The sequence below is a fragment of the Pimephales promelas genome, chromosome 22, assembly GCF_988280905.1.
Source record: "Pimephales promelas chromosome 22, fPimPro1.hap1.1, whole genome shotgun sequence".
Classification (NCBI taxonomy): domain Eukaryota; kingdom Metazoa; phylum Chordata; class Actinopteri; order Cypriniformes; family Leuciscidae; genus Pimephales; species Pimephales promelas.
In genome coordinates, this window is record NC_142790.1 from 7,636,287 (window position 1) to 7,661,051 (window position 24,765).

The 24,765-nt window shown below is 38.3% G+C and overlaps 2 protein-coding genes across 3 annotated transcripts in view; one reads left to right on the forward strand and one right to left on the reverse strand.

Annotated features, from left to right (window-relative positions):
• acad11 (acyl-CoA dehydrogenase family, member 11) overlaps positions 1 to 24,765 on the reverse strand; it is a 103,742-nt gene that overhangs the window by 27,440 nt on the left and 51,537 nt on the right. The window lies entirely within an intron of this gene.
• ackr4b (atypical chemokine receptor 4b) lies at positions 17,968 to 23,920 on the forward strand. Of its 2 annotated transcripts, none has more exons than XM_039666430.2 (2): positions 17,968 to 18,095; positions 21,210 to 23,920. In XM_039666430.2, exon 2 carries the CDS (start codon positions 21,216 to 21,218, stop codon positions 22,359 to 22,361), a length of 1,146 nt encoding a protein of 381 aa, XP_039522364.1. In that variant the 5' UTR covers positions 17,968 to 18,095; positions 21,210 to 21,215; the 3' UTR covers positions 22,362 to 23,920. The 2 variants fall into 2 exon arrangements, with proteins under 2 accessions (XP_039522364.1, XP_039522365.1); XM_039666431.2 differs by lacking the exon at positions 17,968 to 18,095 and adding an exon at positions 18,102 to 18,237.

A 24,765-nucleotide genomic window follows, 5' to 3' on the forward strand; every position in this document is an offset into this window, starting at 1 on the left:
CAGATGTTCTTCACTTCCAAACGTGCACCTGGTCCACCACCACCACATCGGCCTCCACCACCTGTACGACGGACTCCACCTGCACAGAGATGCAGTGCGCACTTTTGCAAGGGCCCTTAAAGATGCAGCCCTGGGCCGCACCCCAACACCACCGAGACATCTGCTACCGACTCCAGAACACTACCGGCCAATTCAACCCTACATGCCCAGACACACCCCCCCGACCCCGATGAGGAGAGACGTCAGCTGGACAAACATCCCACATCCTCCACCACGTTCACACCCACCTATGGATCACTACACACCTGTAAACCTGCAGTCACCAACTCCACGTTCACCTGCTGGCCATCAAGTCCCCATTAGGAAGAAGAAACCAACCCCCTCCACACACACAGAGAAATCCCCCCACCCAAGAGCACAGAGCTACGCTGAAGCTTTAGCCCGGCCTCCTGCTCCACCCACCACCTCCACCTCCACACCTGCCAGCGAACTGAGCCAGATCAGAGAGATGCTGCAAACACTGTGCAACCAGCTCCTGAACAGATAAGAACACACAGTGCTCTACTAGAGAGGGGAAAAAAAAAAAAAAAATGTGTATGTATATATATGTATGTATATATATATATATATATACGTATAATTTTGCACTAATGTAAATTGTTTACCATGTATATTTTCACAGGTAACCTACTTTAAATTATCTTCTCTCTGTCTCACTAAATAGGTTTATCTTTTAGAATACGAATGCGTTCATTTCAAATAAGTTGCTGGAATATTCAGGGTCTTCACTCTTCAACGTTTGGTTCTAAAAGTACAGACCCAGAATTTCTAAAACATATAAAAGATGTTGACATCATAATCCTCACTGAAACCTGGTGTCGAAATGATGCGCTTACCTACTGTCCCTCAGGCTACTATGAAGTGATTGTCCCCTCAGTCAAAATAAGTACAGTCCACCGTGGACGAGACTCGGGGGGAGTTCTGGTGTGGTACAGGGAGGATCTGGCCAAACACATTTCAACAGTCTCAGTTGGAAAATTTCATTGCTGGTTAAAAATAAACCAAATTGGCATTTCTACTAAAGAAATATATCTCTGCGCCATCTACATTCCCCCAGCGGATTCCCCTTACCATGAGGAGGAATACCTCAACAACATCCACACAGAAATCAGCCATTTCCAGGCCCAGGGAAATGTGCTGCTGTGTGGAGACTTCAATGCAAGAACTGGATCTGAACCTGATGACATAGACCCAAAGGGTGATGAGTATGTCTTTGGCCAGGACCCCCCGAGTATCACAGGAAAGCTTCCACCGAGAAACAACCTAGACCAGACAGTAAATAAAACTGGTAGAGAGCTGGTGCAGCTCTGCCGAGACTCAGGCCTGTACATACTCAACGGCAGGATCCGAGGGGACTCTTTAGGGAGGTTCACGTGTTGTTCAGGTCTTGGAGCTAGTGTAGTTGACTACGCCATCACTGACATGGACCCATCCTCCTTCAATGCATTCACTGTCAAACAGCAAACTCCGCTTTCTGACCATAACCAAACTAACATTTATATCAAAACGCGTCACACACCAGAACAAAACAGACTGGAAACCTGCCGAATGTATCAGGTCCAGCAAAGATACAAATGGGCTCCGGACAGCACAGAAAAGTTTGTCCAAGCCCTCAGTTCTGAAGAACTAAAAAATCAAATAAACACATTTATTACTAAGAAATTCGAAACAACTAAAGATGGTGTTAATTCGGCTACAAATGAAATCAATAACATATTTAATAAAGCAGCACAGAAAAGTGAATTGAAAAAGAAAGGCAAAAAATACACAAAAAATACTCCAAAAGATGAAAAATGGTTTGACTCAGACTGCAAAACATTGAGAAAACAACTTAGAAAATTATCAAATCTGAAACATAAAGAACCAAACAACACTGACTTAAGAACTGAATACTTTTCAAAACTAAAAATATATAAAGACACAATTAGAGTGAAGAAGCAACACCATCTGACCAAAAATATAGAAGAATTAGAACACTCAATAAATCAGAATCAGTTCTGGGATATGTGGAATAATCTGAGCACCGCTAAACCACAAGACCTACCAATAAAAGATGGAGAAATTTGGACAACTCATTTTGAAAACTTATACAGAGAAATCCCATCAAAACAACTCAATGACAATTATAATCGGATCAAACTAAATCTACAAACTTATGAAGAGACAATTAAAAATAATCAAAATCCACTTGACTTCCCAATTACACAGGAAGAATTGGCAAACAAACTCAAAAGCCTAAAAGGAAATAAATCTTGTGGTCCTGACAGCATTCTAGGTGAGATGCTGAAACACAGCACACCGGAGCTGCAGGCGGCGCTGCTCAAACTGTTCAACATCGTACTCCGTTCAGGCTGTTTTCCTGACATCTGGAGCCAAGGACTTATTACCCCAATTCACAAGAGTGGAAATAAATTAGACCCTAATAATTTCAGAGGCATTTGTGTGAGCAGTAATCTGGGGAAGTTATTTAGCAGTATTTTAAACAATAGAATTGTAAGCTTCCTTAACGAACACAATGTCCTGAGCCCGAGTCAGATTGGCTTCATTCCAAAACACAGAACTACTGACCACATTTACACCCTACACACCCTAATCAATAAACACGTAAAACAGACCAAAAACGGAAAAATATTTGCATGCTTTGTCGATTTCAAAAAAGCATTTGATTCTATTTGGCACAACGGATTATATTACAAACTTTTACAAAGTGGTGTAGGGGGTAAAGTCTATGACATTATAAAATCAATGTATTCGAACAACAAATGTGCAATTCGAATTGGCAACAAACATACAAAATTCTTTACCCAAAAGAGAGGAGTGCGGCAGGGCTGTAGCCTGAGTCCAACGCTGTTCAACATCTACATAAATGAACTAGCGGTGCAGTTGGAGCAGTCTACAGGCCCTGGACTCACCCTACAGGACAGGAGCATCAAGCTCTTGCTGTACGCAGACGACCTGGTGCTGCTGTCACCCACTGCACAGGGACTACAGCAGCACCTGGACCTGCTGCACAACTACTGCCAGAACTGGGCCCTGGCAGTCAACCTCAAAAAGACCAACATTATGGTCTTTCAGAAGAAGCCCAGATGTCAGGAACACAGATACCAGTTCAGTCTAGGCAGCACCGGCCTAGAGCACACGATGCAGTACACTTACCTCGGCCTGGTCATCACTGCATCGGGGAGTTTCAGTCTGGCAGTGAATGCTCTTAAAGATAAAGCTCGCAGAGCTCTATACGCCATTAAGAAGAAATTCCAAAACTCTGAATTACCGATTCCAATCTGGTGTAAAATCTTTGATAGTGTGATCCAGCCCATTGCGCTGTATGGAAGTGAGGTGTGGGGTCCACTCAGTGATCAGAGCTACACTAGATGGGACAGACATCCAACAGAAGCCCTACACACAGAATTCTGCAAAATGATACTAAAACTACAAAGGAAAACACCCAATAATGCGTGTAGGGCAGAATTAGGCCGATTCCCATTGATTATTAATATGCAAAAAAGATCCCTCAAATTCTGGATGCATCTAAAATCAAGTCCCACAGAATCGCTACATTTTAAAGCATTACAGACCCAAGAACTGAACCCCGAAAAGAGTCTTCTCAGTCAGCTGGTCCTGAGACTCACTAACTCGACTAACCGTACTAACACTCACCAGTCTCAGACCAGCACTGCTCCTCACACACACATCAGAATGAACCAAATTACTAAACAGTCTAAAAATACATATCTGGAACATTGGGATCAGGAAACCAAAACACAAAGTAAACTACAATTCTATCGAAATCTGAAATCAAATTATGAAATGGAGGAATATCTCCAGAGTTTGAGAGACACAAAGCAGAGACAGATCCTGAGCAAGTACAGGCTGAGTGAACACAGTCTAGCCATCGAGACTGGCAGACACAGAAAGAGCTGGCTACCCCGAGAGCAAAGGGTGTGTGTTCAGTGTAGCACAGGAGAAATCGAAACAGAGACACACTTCCTCCTCCACTGCCACAAATACAGCTCGATTAGAGACCTCTACTTCAATAAACTTAATAAACTAATACAGAACTTTACAGCCATGACTGAAGTAGAGCAGATAAAGATCTTACTAGGAGAGGGACAGACCGCAGCACTGGCTGCCAGATACGTGTGTGCGTGCCACAGCCTGAGAGACAGTAGGTGAATGTGTGTGAATGTGTGACCTCAGTGTGTTTCCCTAATGTCCACCACAGTGACCCTCAGTAATGTGTGTATGTGTGTATATATATGTTAAAACACTGTGGTATCAAACGTTCATAGAATTTATAATCTGTTACACTGTTATTTTTTTGCAATTAATTTAATTTGTACATTTCAATTTAAGTTGTTATAATACTTTGTTTTTATTGATGTCTTCACTATGCTATGTGTTACAAGCTTTGGCAATATTGTAATATGTACAGTCATGCCAATAAAGCAATTTGAATTGAATTGAATTGAATTGAGAGAGAGAGAGAGAGAGAGAGAGAGAGAGAGAGAGAGAGAGAGAGAGAGAGAGAGAGAGAGAGAGAGAGAGAGAGAGAGAGAGAGAGTTTAACTTGCCGCATTGTTGATGTTGTTGTTTTTAATATATGAATAAAGCCTAAAAGAGCATTTTCCACTAATTCACTTGTGCATTTTGGTTTTATTGTGTGTGAAATTTAAAGGGATAGTTCACTTTGAAATTAATTTTTGATATGTTTTAGCTTACCTCAAGGGGATCCAAGATGTAGGTGTCTTTGTTTCTACAGCATTTTCAATTTTGACATTTTTTGGTCAAACCGTTGTTGTCTGTCAGTCATAGGAGGTGAAGGGGGTCCTCAATCGGTTCACCTCAAAGAGCATGCACAGAGAAGTCAAAATTAAACATGATTTAATGACTCGTACATGTAAGTACACATTGATGGCCTAAGACACGAAACGAGCGGTTTGTGTGAGAAAACGAGCAGTATTATATAGTTTTTACCTCTTGTAATCATAGCCATGACAAAATGATCTGACGGCACGGGCGCTTCGGTTGAAGTGATCGCTTGCGCGCCTACGTCATTTTTTGTTTATACAGGGATTTCGGAAGTTTTACCTTTCACTAAACATATTTAGATATACGGGAAACCGCAACGGAAGACGATTTCGGTATATCTAAATATGTTTAGTAAAAGGTAAAACTTCCGAAATCTCCGCGTAAATATTGAGTGACGTCACACGCAAGCGACCACTTCCGGTGTAACATTGAACTGATTCAGTTCGGTTCGGGATTACACGAGGTAAAAACAATATAAATACTGTTCGTTTTCTCAAAAAAAAACCCCGCTAATTTCGTGTCTTAGGCCATCAATGTGTACTTACATACGAGTCATTAAATTATGTTTAATTTTGACTTCTCTGTGCATGCTTTTTGGTGGACCCCTTTGCCTCCAGTGTATGACTGATAGACAACAACGGTTTGACTGAAAAATGTCAAAATTGAAAATGCTGTGAAAACAAAGACACCTATATCTTGGATGGCCTTGAGGTAAGCTAAAACATATCAAAAATTAATTTCAAAGTGAACTATCCCTTTAATGTCTGGTTGGATTTAATTTCAAACAGTCTGAATATGATATCATACGAATATACGAACAAGATAGAGAAATCATTTCTAAAACAACAATAGGAATCAAAAAGGATGGTCTTCTCACTTGATGTTGTTTTTTTTTTTTTTTTTTTTTTTGCTTGCAGCCTGCACTCTATTTTGATGTGAAATGTTGCATTTATTGAAAAAATAAATAAATTATATATATATATATATATATATATATATATATATATATATATATATATATATATATAGAGAGAGAGAGAGAGAGAGAGAGTTAAATATGTGTTAAATTTTAAGGCTTCGGTCTTTTTTGACCGGGAGGTGTAAGTGTACCCCTAAATGTAGAAGCCCAGATGGTTAAAGTAGGGGGGGGGGGGGGGAAACTTGTAGGTGGTTGCCGAGATGTTCTACACAATATGCAGCTGTCAAGGTTATTTTAGTGCCTCTAGAGGGAGCTCTTTCTCGCACTGACATGCACTTTGCACATGCACGTGAGTGTAGCACTAGTTTCTGCTGTACATGAACTGCAGTTGCTAGCATGTGCATGTACTTACAAACACTGCAATGCTCAAAGCCCTTACAACGAAAATCATTCACAGACCAGCATAATGTACATCATGACTCAAAGCTGCTATAATTCACAGCAAAGTGAAGCTCACACAGGCCTGGGGCCAATCTGTGATCCAAGGGACAGATGGGTGTGTCCCATGAACATTCTTTTCCTGTTTATTGTCCAGTTTTCTGACAAACGACATAAGGCTAGCAGATCAACATGATATTGCCCCAATCAAAGGAATAAAGGCTCAGTTTATTAAAGGGTCACTTCACCCAATTGCATTAAACTTTGTATCTTTAGAAACCCAGTCATATTTTTGAATGGTCATGTTTTATTCCCTTATTTTCCCCTGAGATGAGAGAAATAAGGATTTAAGTGTTTTACTTCCTGCTTATCGTCACGTAAAAATCGTCATTTTGCGTCACGATAAGCAGGAAGTCATATTTCATTAAAATCTTTAGAACTACAAACATTAGCTCATTATTATTCCAGGGTGTTGGACCCACTCACCCTACAAGCCTATTACAGATCAGTGGGTGGGACTTCACTTGCAGAAACTGAAATAAATATTCGCCATCTTGTTTGGAAGCTAAGCTAACAAGTGCTGTGGAGATAGTAAGTTATGACAATGACGGAAGAAACTAAATATGATATGGAAGAAGAGGATTTTGAAATTCTGCTGCTCGAATCCGATGTTCGTGGCTATCTTTACGAGTCGCAGTATAGTTTAGAGCAGCTGAGGCTGATGGGAGAGCAGGAGACGCCGAGGCGGCGGACCCCGCACTGGCTCTGGCGCTGGGCGGATTGCTGTTGCCCGTGCTCTCGCTGCGTGCTACGTCCTACGGACACAGCCCGTCTGCTGCAGAGAATTTCAACGATGGCAATTTCTCCTGGAGGAAATCTCTGAATCAGACGAGCACACGGACGTTTGTGTTTTGATAGTTTCGCCTGACTAAACATCCAGGTATCATGCAGTAATTCACCAAACAGAATAAATACAAATGAGGAGCAATTCACTAATGAGTTTGCCAATGTAACGTTAACAGGGTTTGTTGTTGTGGGAAGAAGGAGGCAGGAACCGGCGAACATTTAAGCATTTTAATAGTCAAATGAACAAATACAAAACGAAAGTATAAGCCAGCAGCCCCTCATTGGCGATTGCTGTAACGTTACTCACAACAGAAACAAATTGGCGATTGCTGTAACGTTACTCACAACAGAAACAAAACACAACATAAAATCAGGCCTGTTTCTCTCTCGATCTGCCGTCGTCGCTCCCCATTTTATGCTTTCGCTTCTCTGTGAGAGACGCAAGACCGGCGCCACGCCACGCAGGTGTATTTCATTATCAGTCTCTGTTATAACTCATGCCACCGGCCTCGCGCAGAGCGCCGGCCTCTTACATCCCTCGCCCTCGATCGTCCTGCTCGCCACAGCCAACTAGACATTTTGTGTGAAATTAATTTCAAACTCCGGTGACAGCTAATGTTAGCCTTGTAGACGGAAGAGTGAATTCTCTGTTTGCGTTGTTCCGGATTAGTGGGTGTGGCTTGTGGAGCTGTGCATTGTGGGGCATGTAGTCTTTTCATATATAGGCACCCCTTGGTCTTTTCTCGGTCAAGAGGGCACCAAATTAAAAAAAAAAATATTTTACATTTCGACTACATACTGTATATGATCAACTTTCAATAAAGATTAATGTTGCAATGGGTGAAATGCTCCTTTAAGAGGTGGGTGTGATAGGAGCCTGCAGGGAAAATCGTCTCACATTGGCACAAATAATCTTCAAAACCTGCATATGTCCATTTTCAAGATAATATTAAGATAATATATAATATTAATGATATTTTTAAGCTTTTTTCCTCTCTTTTTTTCCCAATAAAAATGGCATCCCCATCCTTAAAAAGAGATATATTTTCTTGAGAATCAAAATTGCACAAGATTTGTTTTTGTATCTTGAAATAGTGTCATTTTTCTTATCTCCTTGGCAAACAGATTTTTTGTTTGTTTTGTTTTAAACCTCACTAAATGATATCAGATGTATTACTAAAATTCAATTTAATATTCATTGAAATTAATTCAAGATATATTTTCAGAAAATTAATTATAATATTCTCATGCAATTTGCTCGTAAAGCAAATCTATCATTTTGAGGATTGTTCTTACTGTGATTTTTTTCCCTTGCAGTATACATCAATTCATCGAATACATTACCTGTGATCTACATCTTTAAAAGAGACGAATAACATTTTTTTTAAAGTCCCCGTGAACCGGAAGTTGCAAACGATTTTTCTCCCGTGCTGTGACGTATTTCCAAGTGAAACGGAATATTGAACAGAGGGCAGGGTTTTACTCTAGCGCTCCTCCTCTCCATCTCTCGCTCATAGCAAACTAACGGTTTGAGGGGAGTGGTTAAGCGTTTCCCCACCCAAACTGTGAAACCTACGTCATCAACCGTTCCAGACCGGAAGTAACTTTTACCAAGGTAAAACATTTTTTTAATATATATTTACTTGCACGGATTAATTGTTCACCACAAGACTAGTAATATGCGCTAACAAAGTAAATAGGTTCAATTTTGATTTCACGGGGACTTTAATGTAATTGAATATGTAAATACAACATGTATTTTTAAGACTCAACTGCAGTGTCCAACTGTAACATGAGACACCGTTGCACAGCAGTTTCCTGTCTGCCTGGGTGAATTTTGTTTTTGTAGCTTGTATCGTTTGTAACAAACAATTATCTTTGTTATTTTTATCTATTATTTTCTACCTTTCTTGATGTTTATATTGTTTAAAGGGGGGGGGGGGGTTGACTGTGATTTCATTTTAAATAGTGTGTAATGTTGCTGTTGGTGCATGAACAGTATCTGCAAAGTTGCAGCGCTGAAAGTAAGCAGAGATATCGTCTTTTAAAAATCAGGAAGTATATTGCCTAGAAAAACGACTGGATTGGGACTACAGCTGGGTTATGGTACGTCACTAACCCACACATTTGCATCAACCACTCCCTCCGGAATAAGCAGAAAAGGGCATGGCCATATTTCAGCAGCTCGTCGAGTGTGTTGTTCACGCAGCTGTCAGGTCTTATGTCTTCGAACTTCCCACAGACGCTGTACTTCGTCAACAATGGATACAATTTATGTTTGATTATGTTCCTGAAAATGACGATCGTAATCTAGCTCTCTGTGCTGCGCATTTTACGGAAGACAGCTTCCAGAATCTCCACGAGTTCAACACCGGGATTCAACGAGAAACTGTAAACATGAAGCAGTTCCGACTTTAAAACCAGAGTTGTTGGGCCACAACCTGTAAGTAGGCTAAGACTTAACCATTTTAAATGTATTTGCATGTATAATTCCAGACGTAACGTTAGCCTTGTGTTTTAGTTTTTTTCAAATGCCAGCGCTAGCTTTATTGCCACTATTAGTTATGCTATTTTGTGTCTACGACAAACGCGTACAAACATGAATTTTGTATAAGTGCTAATGTTGTAAATGTATTTTTCATGTATATATGTTTTATGACGTTATTTTCGATTTGATCAAGAACGTAAACTTGCCACCGCTGTTTGAGTATAACATTAGTAGCATTCAGAAACGTTTATTAAGAGCCGTGTGTGGTTTGGTTCTGTTTGACTCGCTTCATCGCGGCTTTCTCGGTCTGATTCTGGGTCATACTGATACTGCAGTTCGACGCATATTTACATCTGGACCAGAGCTCATGACGTGCCCGTAAAGGTAATGGGCGTTAACTTTCCGGACAACGAAAGTGACAGTTTAGCCAATCACAACTCACCGGACCAAGCTAACCAATCTGAGCCCACGACGTGTTTCTGAGGGAGTGGTTTCATAGACTCAGGAAGTCAACGCTCGTTCGAGGACAGAGGAGAGCGCGGCTGACAATAAACGTGAAGTTTATGAAAAATAAGACTTTTTAAAAACGAAAAACCCCGAATACATGTTATATTGCACCCCATAAACACAATCATGCAAAGAAAAAAAGCTGTCAACCCCCCCTTTAATATAATTTAATCATCACAGTATATCTGATATTATCTAATATTGTCGGTCCCATTGATCTGACAATCTAAATCACTATCGCTAGCACAACACACTAGTATTTTCGCTAGCCTGTTAACCTGCCATTCGTGCTTACCATCTTTTTTCTCTTGAGCACCCACGCCATTTAGAAGTCCACAGTGGTGGAAAGAGTACTAAACAACTGTACTTAAGTTAAAGTATTCCTACTTAAAAATAATTTACTTGAGTACAAGTAGAAGTACTGGAAAATAATATGACTCAAGTAAAAGTAAATAAGTAGTTTGCTGAAAAACTTAAAAAAGTTACTATACTACGTTACAAAATACTTAAAGGGTTAGCTCATTTTAACGGAAGTGAATCAATCAAAACTAACTTAGCTGGAAAATAACATTATTGAAGAACCGCTATAAAACCAAACCAATCGCTGTTACTTTAAATTATATTAAGTTTATCTCTGTAAAGCTGCTTTGAAACAAAAAAGCACCCAGAATACTTTTTTTAGCGCAAAAAAAAAAAAAAAACACCATACAAATAATAACGACTTTATTCAACTGTTCATTTTCTTCTCTGTGGGCCTCTGAGTGAGTTCACATAGTGTAACAGCGCAGTGCTTCTGTGTTGTACGTCACACTCATCACACACGACCAGCGTCGGCCAATAGTGAGCACGCTTTTGTTTACTACACACACTTACTGTACATTAGTAAACATACTATTTATGAAAATGTACACATTGACTAGTTTGGCTTTTCTTGAACTATATTGCTATACTGAGATGAGTGAAAACGATTGAAATATGTTGAAATAAAATGTCTTTGTATAAGCAACATATTAAACTTCAAATGAACATTCATAGGCTCTATAATATACCATAAAATCATGTAACAGATGTAATAGGAATGTTTAGACAAGATTTTGTTGACCTGTTTGGATAGATTATGAAGTGTTTACTGTAAAATAGCAAATTGCCATCAACAGAGCCGGATTATCCATAAGGGCACTTGGGCCAGTGTCCGGGGCACCAACCATTTACAACCACTAGGGGGGCACCACATCACACAAGCTTTAAAAATGTTTTCCATAATTTGTTATATTATTAACTTAAAATTCTTGAAAGACCATACATAACTCGTTTATGAACACTAATTTAACAATAGTAATAATACTAATAAATGATAAATAAATAAAGATTGCATTACCACTATTCACTCCCCCCTCCCCAATCTGTTGGTTGAGTTGAGTTGGTCCACAACAAGTGCAAATGTGTCATTTTCTTAACGGCTACAGGAAATTAATTTAAATAAAAAATGACATTAATTGAGTGGTTTTGCAAAAGAAAGTTAAAGAAAGACAAGGTCGTTAGATGTTTAGCTACAATTCAAAATGTTCCAGGGATCGAAAGGTTTTTTTTTGTTGGTTTTTTTTTTTTTTTTTTTGAGAACATCACTAGATTTTGTGAAAACGTCACAGGAATTGTGATAACTAGCAGCGCTGAGTCTGACGAAGCCGGCGCTAACTGTGGAGACGGTAACAAACAAATGGACTTTGGGGATGTAGTTGACACCTTTGCTTGCGCAAAATCAAGGAAGAAGCAGTTCTGCTGAACTTAATACATGAAAACGTTTTACCAGACTTAGTGCTACACTTATCGTCTCTTATTTGTTCTCCACTAAATAATGTTTTTTGTTCCCACTAAATGTTCAGATTTTATACAATTATTGTGCACTTGTGATTTTTCTAGACTAAATTTTATTGCTGAGTTACCCACTAATCTAGTTTATAAATCTGGATTTGCAGACGATTAAGATTAAAGAACGGTGCTGTGCCCACTATATACTTATTCTATATTGGATCTGACAGGAATTAGCCTTTCGCCGAGCCCCGCCCCCCTTAGTTACTGCTGCTACCTCCGTCAAACAAATGGTCAAACACGGGCAGCGCGACAGATTGCCATGACGGCAAAGGGTATTCCCGTGCGTGTCAGTGACCTTTTTTGGAGCAATACCTCCGCGATATCAAGCAAGATCGAAGCAAAAGGGGTTACGGTATGCGGTGGAGGGATTTATTCCAAATATAAAATTAAGAAATGAATGAGACACGACTACTATTGATGCTAATGCTTACCAGTCTCAAGAAAAATCAGAAAAACCCCATGACCATGCTAAGTTACCTCAAATGCAACCAGCACAGCCTTGAAGATTTTATAAACTGGTTCAGTGGCTAATTGTTTGGAGTTCGAAATATATAACTTGCGCTGCATATTTATTCATTTTGCCTCCGATACAGGAGTAGCACGTTCGCTTTAACATGCAGGTTGTTCATTACCACAGCAACCGATTGCGTGTCATGCTCATGCTGAATGCGATTTTCGTGTTTAAAAAGTAACTAACGTTATGCATAAGAGACGGAAAGAGGCAGAGAACCATACGTTATTTAAGGTTATTTCTATTCGTTACGATATTGATATATGAACTGATGTTGTCATGTAAGCTTCATGCTTTCCCCGTTGCGAACGTCCTCTAAACTGTGGTCTACGGTGCTGCACTGCTAACTTAGCTGACTGCTGCTCATTTTCCCAGATAATATCATGGTATGTTAACAACAACCCTTTAGAAAATGTACAGTAAGTCCTTTGTGGATCCTCTTGATCTGCTTTCTCCGTGCTTCTTTGACTAATCTCAGTCGCACGCACGCTGCACGCGAGACGAGTTAACCATGTTCGACACATTTAACTGGAATTGGGGCGTTTCCACACTGTTTAATACATCTTAGGCACCGCTCGCGTTGTGTTTTGGGCTTTGGAAAGGGAAAAAACACAACTTCTCCAGACAATCTCTCGGGGTATCATGTGTCCGATTTACTAACGCCGTGGGCGCACCGCTTACTGTTTGACGGAACAGCTCACACAGTAACGGTTGCTATGATGTGTGATTGGACAATGGCCATTTTGTGGGAGGGGCCGGCGAAAGGTCAATTGTGCAACACACGGACTCTGTGTCGAATCATTTGGGTTGCCACTTTACAACATTAGACGTTTACAAAACAATTTCCTCCAAGTGCATCGACGGGACTCATTATAATATGCAAAACTGTTATCCACTCACAGAAGTGGGCATTTACTTCCAAGTCTTCAGTGCGAGACACCCATAAAAAATGAGCGTTTTTCAGGTAGGCTCAAAACTTGGGTACAAAATAGCCAATTACTTATTAATTTTCATGTTTTTGAATGCAAAAACCAAGCGAACGCCATAAGTTGACCTCAGACAACAATATAATAAAATTTAAAAAGCCAGTTTATGACCCCTTTAATATGTTTACAAGCATCTGAAAAAAGTACAAATGTCAGAGCATGTCAAAACTTATCCAGGGCCCCAAAACCACCTCAGACCCCAGAGGGTTAAAGATCCAACATTCTGTAAATAAAGACACGGGAAGGGGCCAACCACAGCTGCGCACATATGGTAAAAAAACATGACAAGAATGAGGAGAATGTACCTATGAACATACACACACACACACACACATTTACTTGTGTGATATAAACAGTATAGTAGCCCTCAAGCCGTTTTCACTTTATAGCCCTTAATCCTGTAATTGTGGGCAAATGTGGGCACAGAGGACTCAGGTGTGATCCAATTTTTATTTATTATAAATGTTATATCACTGTCTTCGATATAGTTTTGTCTATCCATTTATGGTGTTTTTTATTATTTTGGGGGTATTTTTGAATTCATTCACTTCAAAAGTACCATCATTTCTATGTAAATTATTTCTATGTTAATGAATTACTATGTAGTTTTATTTATTTTTTTTTTTAACTACATTCAAATATCATTCCAATAAGTTCTTAAAGCTGAAACCTAAAGATGAAGTGACTTTGCTGTCACCTGGTGTCTTATTTTGGCTTATTTTAGAATGCTCTAAATTACAGTTTTTCCTATTCATTTCTATGGGTGCCCATTTTTGACCCAAATACAAGATGAAGGAGGGTTTTTTTTTTCACCCACTTAAAGGGGTGATGAACTGAGAAATCAAATTTTCCTTGAGCTTTTGACATCTAAGAGGTCAAAAATATCCTGTAAGTTTCAGAACTTAAAACGTCCTTGTTAGTCCAATAAAAGCTTTTATTGACACCAGCCTCAGCAAACGACTCGTTTTTAAAAGTGGGGAACTATGACATCAAAGAGGATACAACCCCACCCCTGCAGAAGAAGATCGGCGCCTACTTCAACACTGCCAGTTTAGCCCCGCCCACCGATTCGCACATTACACGCATAGCTAAATAGCCTACCTCGTAATGACAAACCAGATCGAGCTACCGAGCAATACAAAATATTTTGCAGTGCCTGGTTGTGGAAGAAGACAGTCGCTGCATATGCTTCCTCTAGATTCCAATAGGACTGCATGGATAAACTTAATTTTTAATGACGTTCCAGCTGATAAGGGTAACACATCATACGTCAGTTCGCTTCATTTCACTGAGGATTGTTCTGTAAACAAGACTGCATTTGCAGACCGATTAAGAGTAAAGAACGGTGCTGTGCCGTCTATATTGGATCCGACAGGAATTGTGCAACACACGGACTCTGGGTCGAATCATTCCGGTTGCCATTTTACAACATTGGACGTTTTCAAAGCAATTTCCCCCAAGTGCATCAACGGGACTGTCATCCACTCACAGCAGTGGGTATTTACTTCCAAGTCTTCAGTGTGAGACAAAAACCGAGCGTTCTTCAGGTATGCTCAAAACTTGGGTACAAAATAGCCTATTACTTATTCATTTTGATGTTTTTGAATGCAAAAAACCAAGTGAACGTCATAAGTTGACCTCAGACAACAATATAATAAAATTTAAAAAGCCAGTTCATGACCCCTTTAACACCAAGTCTTGTACTGCTCAGATCAAGGGAAGTATTTTTTCAAAAATAAATCAAAACTATTTTGCCCACATTTGTCCAGAATACAGTTTTAGGGTTAAACCTCTGTTGTTTTTTTTACGAAGCTAAAATCTAGGTTACTATTGTAAGCTCCATTCCCTGAAAGGGAACGGAGACGTTACGTCAGACGTGAACTGACGAATTGGGATATCACCTAAGAGCCAAATCACCTTATAGTGTAAACTAAATGAGCCAATGGACATTGGCGCACAAGATTAGTATCGCAAACTCCGCACTGCGAAGCAGGTATATAAAAAAGAGCATGTGCAACGTCAATTCAGGTTTTCGCTGAGGAGCAGAGCCGGTGACCCGACCGCTGAGCGTTGGTGCAGCAATTGTTATCGACGGGAAGTAACATCTCGTTTCCTCTTTCAGGAAACGGGGGTCACAATAGTAACCTAGATGTTCCCTTTTACTTAGTCACGTTCAACGTTACGTCAGACTGAATAATTGGAATCCCTACCAAAGTGCCACTATTGCTGCCCCTTTGAGGCCTCCGCAAAAGCCACCTGATACTTTTATCTGTAAATTTCAAATACAATACATACCTGTAAAGACCGTTTTCTCAAAATGAGTTGTACTGAGCCAGAAATCTCCACTTCAGTAGTACCTGCATACATCAAACTTGACAGTTTTATTTCTATTCTGAGGGATTTTACAGAGGGGGTCATTTATTTGCCAGGTTTATTCGTTTTATTCCTAAAAAATTGTGAAATGTTTTTATTGTTGTTTTTCTGGATGTTGATGATATTTTCTGATTTATGGAGTGATAAAAAAAATCCAAAAATCCCCTCTGTAAATTTTATCTAATGTCATCAAAATGAAATAAGTATTTTGAAACTTGCTTAATCCAATGTTCAGATTTCTCTGTTCTGGAAATGTATGAAAATTGGTGCATGTTTAATTAGATTTGCTAATTTAAACTAATATTTCTGAAAACTTGTAATACAAAACTGTTTGCAATTCTTAATGTTATCAATCAACTAAGGAGAGTATGGTTATGTGTTATTTTTTTTATTTTTATTTTTTTGCATATTCATGTTAAAACCTAAATTAAATGAACTCACAATGGAAAATAAATACCTGCTATGATATAACCATGGGAAATTAAACACAAGAACCCACAAGGTAAAATTTGGACACACTGACTGGTGTGCTTTTTATGAGAGAGAGCATTGGACAAGACGCTGAATCCACAATTCCACACATAACAGAGGCACACCTTAGATTTTGATAGATACACACACACACACACACACCCACACGCACACACACACACACCTTGAAACAAACACTCAAGGTTCACAATTTCTGGAAAGACAAGTGTTTTTCCTAAGGAAGAGTTAGTCATGAGCCTGTATGCATTTTGTGTGTGGGTGTGTATGTATATGTGCTGGCAAGCAACGGCTCTTACTTTAGTAATTTGTTTGATGAAAACAGGTTGTTTCTCAGGGTGTGATATGACAGACTTGTCCTTTCATGTCTGCAGGGTGTCCCCATACAAGCAGGCAAACACGCGACCGTTTGCTCCATGGTGCATTCCATAAAGAACTGACTCCATCAAACAAACAAATCACGCAGGGCCTTCGGAATGCCATGCTCTCTTATAAAAGGATTACGCACAGATGAGCTACTGCAAGGAATTACACCAATCAGACAAGACCCTCTATCAAATAGTTTGTTTCACACTTCACAGCTAATATTCTCAATGAACATGGTTGTTCTTTAGAAAAATAATGACAGCAGCAATTTTCCTATGCAAACAAAGTAAATGATTACACTCGGAAAAGAGCAGTTACAACACTGTAAAGTTAATTACGCACAATGACTTCCTGAACCAATGCTTATAACTAGCTCAGTGAAATATGCCAGTTGGGAAAATTACCCCTAATTTATGTCCCAATGTTCTTATAGCCCTATTTAGATTAGGGCAGCACTATTTTTTTTTTCCTTTCCTAAAGTGTATGCCTCTGTCAAAACGCTTCTGTGATTGACCTGGCAACTTCAGAAGATATATTTTATTATGGGAGCACAAAAATGTGCAACTTACCGATATAACCCAAGTCTGCATGGGTGTTGCACTCAGATATTGATCTTAGTGTCAATGCAGGGATAACATAGGCCTATTAATCATGAAATAAATTCTACATCTGCAAGAGCAATCTGATAAGATAAGACTTTTGCTCAATTTATTTATTTAATATGAGCTAAAGCAACACAATTGCTGAAGATTTTATTACAAATCAATTCCATTAAATTTACTACTAACTATTAAAGTTTAATTAATCCATTTGTGTTAGGACTACATGAATCATTTTTGTTGCATTAACAGAAACTTTTTATTGCTTTAACATATCTTGCTCTGCAAGGGGGATCAGGTGGAATAAATGTTGAAATAGTGTTTTTATAATGTGTTTATTTTACGTGTAAATTGAAGTTTAGTTAAAGGAGACCACTGTCAGTGTTTAATGTTCATTTACGTTGACATTTAAAAGAGTTTCTGTTTAGATAATGCATCATTGTGCTTAATTTTGTGAAACCACTTAGTCATTTTTGGTTTACCTGTAAATAAATATAATACATTTTATAACTAACTTGTATTTGTTTGAGTGATATAACCCTTAGAAAGGTATTATGAACAGTTATTATGCTATCGACACAATATACTGGAATTTCAAAAATTCAGCTTGAAGATAATCACGAAAACATAGTAAGGTGTTGAACGAGGCGAGCTGGAAAAGGGTGATCCTTATTTTCTCTAAGTCTCTCTCTCCTTCCTCTGACGCAAACACAAGCACACACCCGTGGCCGTCCTCTCGCCCCAGCTGCAATTATAAACTGAGTGTTTCACTTCTCCGGACTAAAGGCATTTCTTTCCTGGACGGAGTGTGACTCAGACGCTACAAACAGAGGTAAGACACATCGCTGCAATTCACATGCAACAATCGAATTCAAATCAAAGCTGCAGGAAGCTCAAAGTCTAAGGGTTCTGAGATGTGTCACAGCTAAACAGGGGACAATCGTGAGAGTAACTGTAGAGAATCACCATTCAAGGTAAACACTGGTTTAAGAATACAGCAAACAAATGCCTGACAAAGTGACAACAGATGCTGAATTATCATAATTACATTTACTATGCTTTCAAATGTCAGTATTTAGATTTCTTTAGTTGGTTTTATGTAAGTTTGATGTATTACTTTTGCATTTAATTTATTTGCTGTCATGAATTAAGGCAAAGCAAAGTCCTGCTTACTGATCCTCAAAAGGTTTTATGACAGGGAAGGTAAAGTTCAAAATAAACAATGACACAGAAGAATTTAGGTTTCAGGAATACATTATAGATTTGACTCAATGAAAGAGAAAGAGGAATGGGATAAGGGTTTACCTGTTAAACTGACAGGATATAATGGTGTAACAACCCCTGAGCTGCATAACAGAGGTAATTCAATACTACAAATTCAGCCATGGATTAATGAATGAGAAAATCCGATCACCTTTCAGACACTCGATCACAGAGACCTCTATTATACAGAAAGCCTAGGAAAAACGTTTAAACTGCAACTTTTGCAATTAAAAGATTCTAAATACAAACATTTCATATTTCTACAAAATGGCCTGAAAAAGTATCTGAACACTTTTGCCACCTGTCAAAATGAAAGACAAATAGCACAAGGTAAATTAGCAAAATAGTATAGCAAAATATTCAACAAAAATTGTATTTTGTCATTTGCAAAATAAAGTGTAATTAGGTATGACATTGTGAAATTTAACATATCCATGTTCAGAAATGTTGTATGGCGATAAAAATAAGGGCTTACTATGTTGTTATTCATCAGAATTTCAAGCACAGGAGCCAAACCATTTCCACAAGATGGAAAAAATATCATCCAAAAACCCAGGTTTTCTGGAAGAGGCATGCGGATCATAATTAATCACAAGAATGTTTTTTGTAGTTGTTTTTTTTTTTTTTTTTTTTTTTGAAAAGCTTTTGATTGATGTACAACATTTGGAAAGCACACAGTGGGGTAGTCAAGTAACCAAAGCATTTTTAGGAAAAAAAATAATTTACTCAAATTTAACAGACAACTGGTGATAGCTGTGCTAGGTAAAGATCTTCATTTTACAGCATGTTTGCTTATCACCCAGACACACAAGATCCGATCTGCTCGGCACCCCCATTTTAAGAACATGTGCAACTCCAGATGAGCAGATGGCAAAAGTCAAGGATTTGCAGTTTTGAAATGCAAACAACCAGCAGTATCTTTTACTAGAGCCTTCACCTGAAAGTGTTCAGGGTTAAATAAACTCTCCCTCGCTCCATACAAACTATAGCAAATATAGTAAGCTTATAATACGTCCAAAGCTCAAGTGCTACAAAGCTGCCCATGGCCTTTTCTTTACATGTACTACTGTATAGGTTGAAATAAATAACAGAACTGCGAGCTGCTTGGATACTGTTGGCCAGCTAAAAAAAGTTGCACCCACATGCAGGGAGTTTTATGTCAAAAGTAGATGTCTCTGTGTTGAGTTGTGTATGATCTCAATCAAGACGCCCTGGAAAACTGAATAAAAATGACAAACATGGAAGATATTATCAGTAGTGTTTTTGTTGCAGAAAAAAAAAATTGTTTTTCTCACTTTGCTAATTTAAAATGTGCATATTTGAAGGTACACGTGGATCAAGCAAACAAAATAACACTCAAGTTACAACAAAGCACAGATGACACACTAAATTGACAATTAAATAAAAAAAGAAATTTTAAAAAAGATAAAGCGTGCAGACATCTAAAATGCAATCAGATTTGTTAGGCTGTGCAGAGTCTAAAGGCATTATGCAGACTTTATTATAGACAGATGTGAGTTAAGGTGCTGAATCTTAAAATAACGTACAAACCCCATAAATCAGATTATTGTCAAGAAAATTCGCTAAATGAAAGCTCACTGCCATGTAGACCAGTTTGTAATGCAGAAAAACATTTTTCATTAAGTTACAACTTTTTTCATTAAGTAAAAATATCTGCACTGAAAGCAGATAAAATATTTCAAATTAGATAATATATTCAATAAAAATTATAAATATATTTTCTAAGGTTACAAAACACAATTAGTAGTAAAAACTAGGGCTGTCAAACGATTAATCACATCCAAAATAAAAGTTTGTGTTTATATAATATATGTGTGTGTGCTGTGTATAATTATATATATATATAAATAAATACACACACATGCTTGTATATATTTAAGAAATATTTTCATGTATATTCTGTATAGATTGATATATAATTTATATTATATATAAATATACATTTTTTATATAAATAATATTTTTTTCTTAAATATACATGCATGTGTGTGTATTTATATATATACAAAATAATTATACACAGTGCATCCACATATATCATGTAAACACAAACTTTTATTTTGGATGCGATTAATAGCGATTAATCGTTTGACAGCTCTAGTAAAAACCTGATTGAACAATAAAAGCAATGTCCAAAACATTCCAAGTAAGGAAGGAGGAAAGCTATTATTTCATGTTTGGAGGTCTTAATTGAGATTTAAAGGATGTTTAAAGCAATTATGTCTGGAAACAAACATACGTGAGCAATTTCATATTTCTATCTCTTCTATTTGTTTTTGTTTTTTTGTAGCACTAACAAAGCAAAATAAAGAGCAAAAGATGCACATTAGGAGTATTTTTTTAATATATATTGTAAGGAAGAAACATTTCAGACTCAGCCAGACAGTAAAGTGTTTTACATTGAGATAGTGTTTATCACTATCATTTATTGTATCGTCAAGGTACACTGTAAAAAAATATTTAAGTTGTAACTAAAGATTATTTCAGATATTCATACTTTAAAATTTCTAAGTGAAAATTGTTTCATAGTAAATCCTACACCAAATGTTTTTTTCTGTGTTAATTTTTTTTTCACATTTTCTCTGAGTGTATAAAGAACTAAAAGAAATCAGCACCATCAGTAATGTTTACATACGTCCTGTCTCTCTCTCTCTCTCTCTAGATCAAAATGGAAGAATTTTCTGATAACGAACATGACTACAATTACCATGACCATAACAACAGTTCTAACCACAGTGACTATGACACGGATTATGAAATGCACACAGTTTGCGACAAACAAGAAGTCCGGTCTTTTGCTGGGGTTTTTTTGCCAGTTGTCTACACACTAGCATTGATTCTGGGCCTGGCCGGAAATTCTCTGGTTGTATTCGTTTACCTTTCCCACAAGCGCTTACGGACCCTGACAGACGTATTCATCCTCAACCTGGCCTTCGCAGACCTCCTCCTGCTCCTCACGCTGCCCTTCTGGGCAGCAGATGCAGTACACGGCTGGGAGATTGGTATAGCCGCCTGTAAGATCACCTCCGCCCTCTATTCCACCAACTTCAGCTGTAGCATGCTGCTGCTAGCCTGCATTAGCATAGACCGCTATCGTGCTCTTGCCAGAGGCTCCACCGCAACCCATGCCCCAACCTGGATCAATGGCAGAAGGCAGAGGATGATCATGTGCCTACTGGTTTGGGGACTCGCCATTGTCCTGGGATTGCCAGATATGGTGTTCTACACAGTGACAAACTCCAGTGGCCGTAATGCCTGCCGGGCGGTTTACCCTCAAAGCATGGCACGGGCAGCTAAGGCAACTATGGAAATTGTGGAAGTGTCTCTGAGCTTTCTTCTGCCTTTCTTGGTGATGATGTTCTGCTATTGCAGTGTGGGAGTAGTGTTGAGTAAGTCCGCTACAGCGGGGGTACGCGGCGGGAGAAGATGGCGAGCGTTTCGGGTGTTAATAGCGGTAGTAGGCGTGTTTCTAGCGACTCAGCTCCCATATAATCTGGTAAAACTGGTCAGAGCCCTGGATGTGATCTACATTTTAGTGACAGAATGTGAGCTGAGCAAAAATCTGGACCGGGCCACTCAAATTACTGAGAGTCTGGCCCTCACGCATTGCTGCCTGAATCCCGTACTCTACGTCTTTATCGGATCGTCCTTTAAAATGCATGTTCTGAAGCTGGTCAAACGCTGTAGCCAGACAGGCAGAGGGTATCGGCATGGCAACGAGCAGCCCACTGTTGAGATCTCCCTTAAGTCAGGCACACAAGTCCACACTCATTCTTTGTCGGAAAATGAAGACACGAGTACGTTCACCATATGACATGGCAATGACTATGAGGACTGACAAGTATATACCAGAACTTTATATGTAAATGTAAAGGTGTTTAAGTAACTTGGAGAAGAACAGTCATGTACAATGTTCATTAAGTCCAAAGTATAGTTCAGTTATGTCCAAGTACAGTTTTAAACTCGTATAATAGTGAATACAAGGCCTCAGAACATGCACACTACAGTTTCATCTATGTGTGCATCTCCAGTGTCTGTAATATTCCTCTCCAGAAGTTATGACAAATGCTGTTGTATTAGCTATTTTTTAAACCAGAACTGCAGGTACTGTATCTCTTAACCCCATCATACAAATGCTCATCTATTGTTACTGTTGCTGCCATGTCCGTTACTTTTTTTGACAGTAAAACAAAAGTTCAGGCTGTGTTGCCAAATTGTTGACAAAATAATCAGTGCAAAGGAATTCAAGTCACATGTGCAAGCTTGAGCATACAGTTTATGTGCAGTTAGAAAAATCCAGCTGGGTGTATACAGTATGCACACACTATTCTGATGATGAAACGTGCACTGTACAAATCTCAGGTCAGGTCACCTTTAAGTATATAGTGCTTTATACTATACAGATTGTTTCAAAGAATCTTTTGCAGTGATAACAGGAAAATTACTCAATGACACAAATTTTGTGTTAATTTTGGCTGTACATGTAGCATCTCTAAAAGAAAATGTTCTGAATGTTCATCTGAAGTCATTTAAGTGTTGATTCAGTTAAATTGTAAAGATCATCAATTAATAAATTAGTTAATTTAATCTATAAAGCAATCCTACAGAAAAACAGAAATAACGTCACCCAGCTCAGATCAGTTCTCATCCAATAGTGTCAGTGCAGTCAAATCAATAACATTGTGTCCCCAACTAAACAAGCCAGAGGCGACAGTGGCAAGGAACCCAAACTCAGAAAAAAATAAAAATTCTGAGAATTTCTGAGAACTGAGAAACCAGTTCTCCTCTGGCCAACGAACGAACACATTGTGATTATGATTCAAGCTAATCAGAAATCAGATTGTGGATCAGCAGCATTCAAATATTTAACTCAGTTCCTTTTGCTTGAAGATCAGATTCATCACAGGAGTAGGAGACGAGCCTCGTCTCCATACTGCCTACTACCTGATCTTCAAGCAAAGGACTTGTCTGGTTCTTTCAGATCAAATCATGTTGTTCATCAGTAAACTTGCATGGAATCTGTGCCTAAAGAAATCCATAGAACCTGTCGTTAACATGCCTTGTGCGTTTATTAAATATTTTGGTTACTAATGGTCTCTGGTAAGAAAAATATCGTTCTTGATTCAGTTTGAGTTAATTACATTACACAATATCCCCACATCAGAGCAGAAAATGGAAAAAGCGGTGCACAGATTCCATGTGGGAGCGTTTATCAGTTATTATATTGACTCCTTATAGAAAGTGTATAGGGAACCCAGGGATCTTGTGTAGAAACGATACCCTGTTTCCAAGAAGTTATGTATTTGTAAAGTAATAATATATATCTCCAATGTAAATATATTTTTTAATTAAAGCATACTTTATATACTTGGAGTTTTGCCATTATATGCTGATTTTGAATTGCATATGTGATTTCTTAAGTTCGTACAAAAAAACACAATACACAGACGTACATAAGTCACATGTACAGAAGATTGTGCTTTATGCACAAGATAGAAGCCAAAGCATCTGATTCTGGTTGCAAGTGTGTGGCTTTGATGGAGAGTATGAGAATTAATGGGGAGGTTATTATGACAGCGCAGATGATATGTGGGAAGCAGACTGGAAAAAGAGGTCCAGAACAATAAAAGTGGTCAACCATAATTTTATTTAAATGAGGAAAAAAATAACTATAAAAAAGTAGCTTAAAAAAAGTAAAAGCCCAGAGAGAGGCATGGAGAGCGATACTACACAGAGTTTGTGGGCTTAATGAGCAAAATTTTAGACATAAACAGCCATATGTTTTACTTTTATGAATTATTAATGCCTGGTGCTCTGAAGAGTCCAGCTTTTAAGTTCCTCTTCTAAAGATACTTGAAAGTGGACGTTATTTAACAAAACTGTTGATTTAAATGAGGGCACATAAGTGACTGAAAGGTCTGGAAAGGAAGGAATGACATAAGCCAAAAAAAGTAAAGGAATTTAAGAGACAGTTAAATGAAAGTTATTACATTTTGGTGAAAGATTACAAAGACAAAACTTTACAACATGCACAAAAAGATGAACATTAACATTAAGAAAGTAAAGTAACATATTAGGAAAGTCAAGTTTGATTTCATGTTGACTTTAAAATGGAAATATAGACACTAGCTGAGGTCATGCTGAGCACAAGGAGAATGATTTAACAGCTTATCTAAGGCGCAGATGGTGAGGAATTGGAAAAAGACAAGAGACAAAAA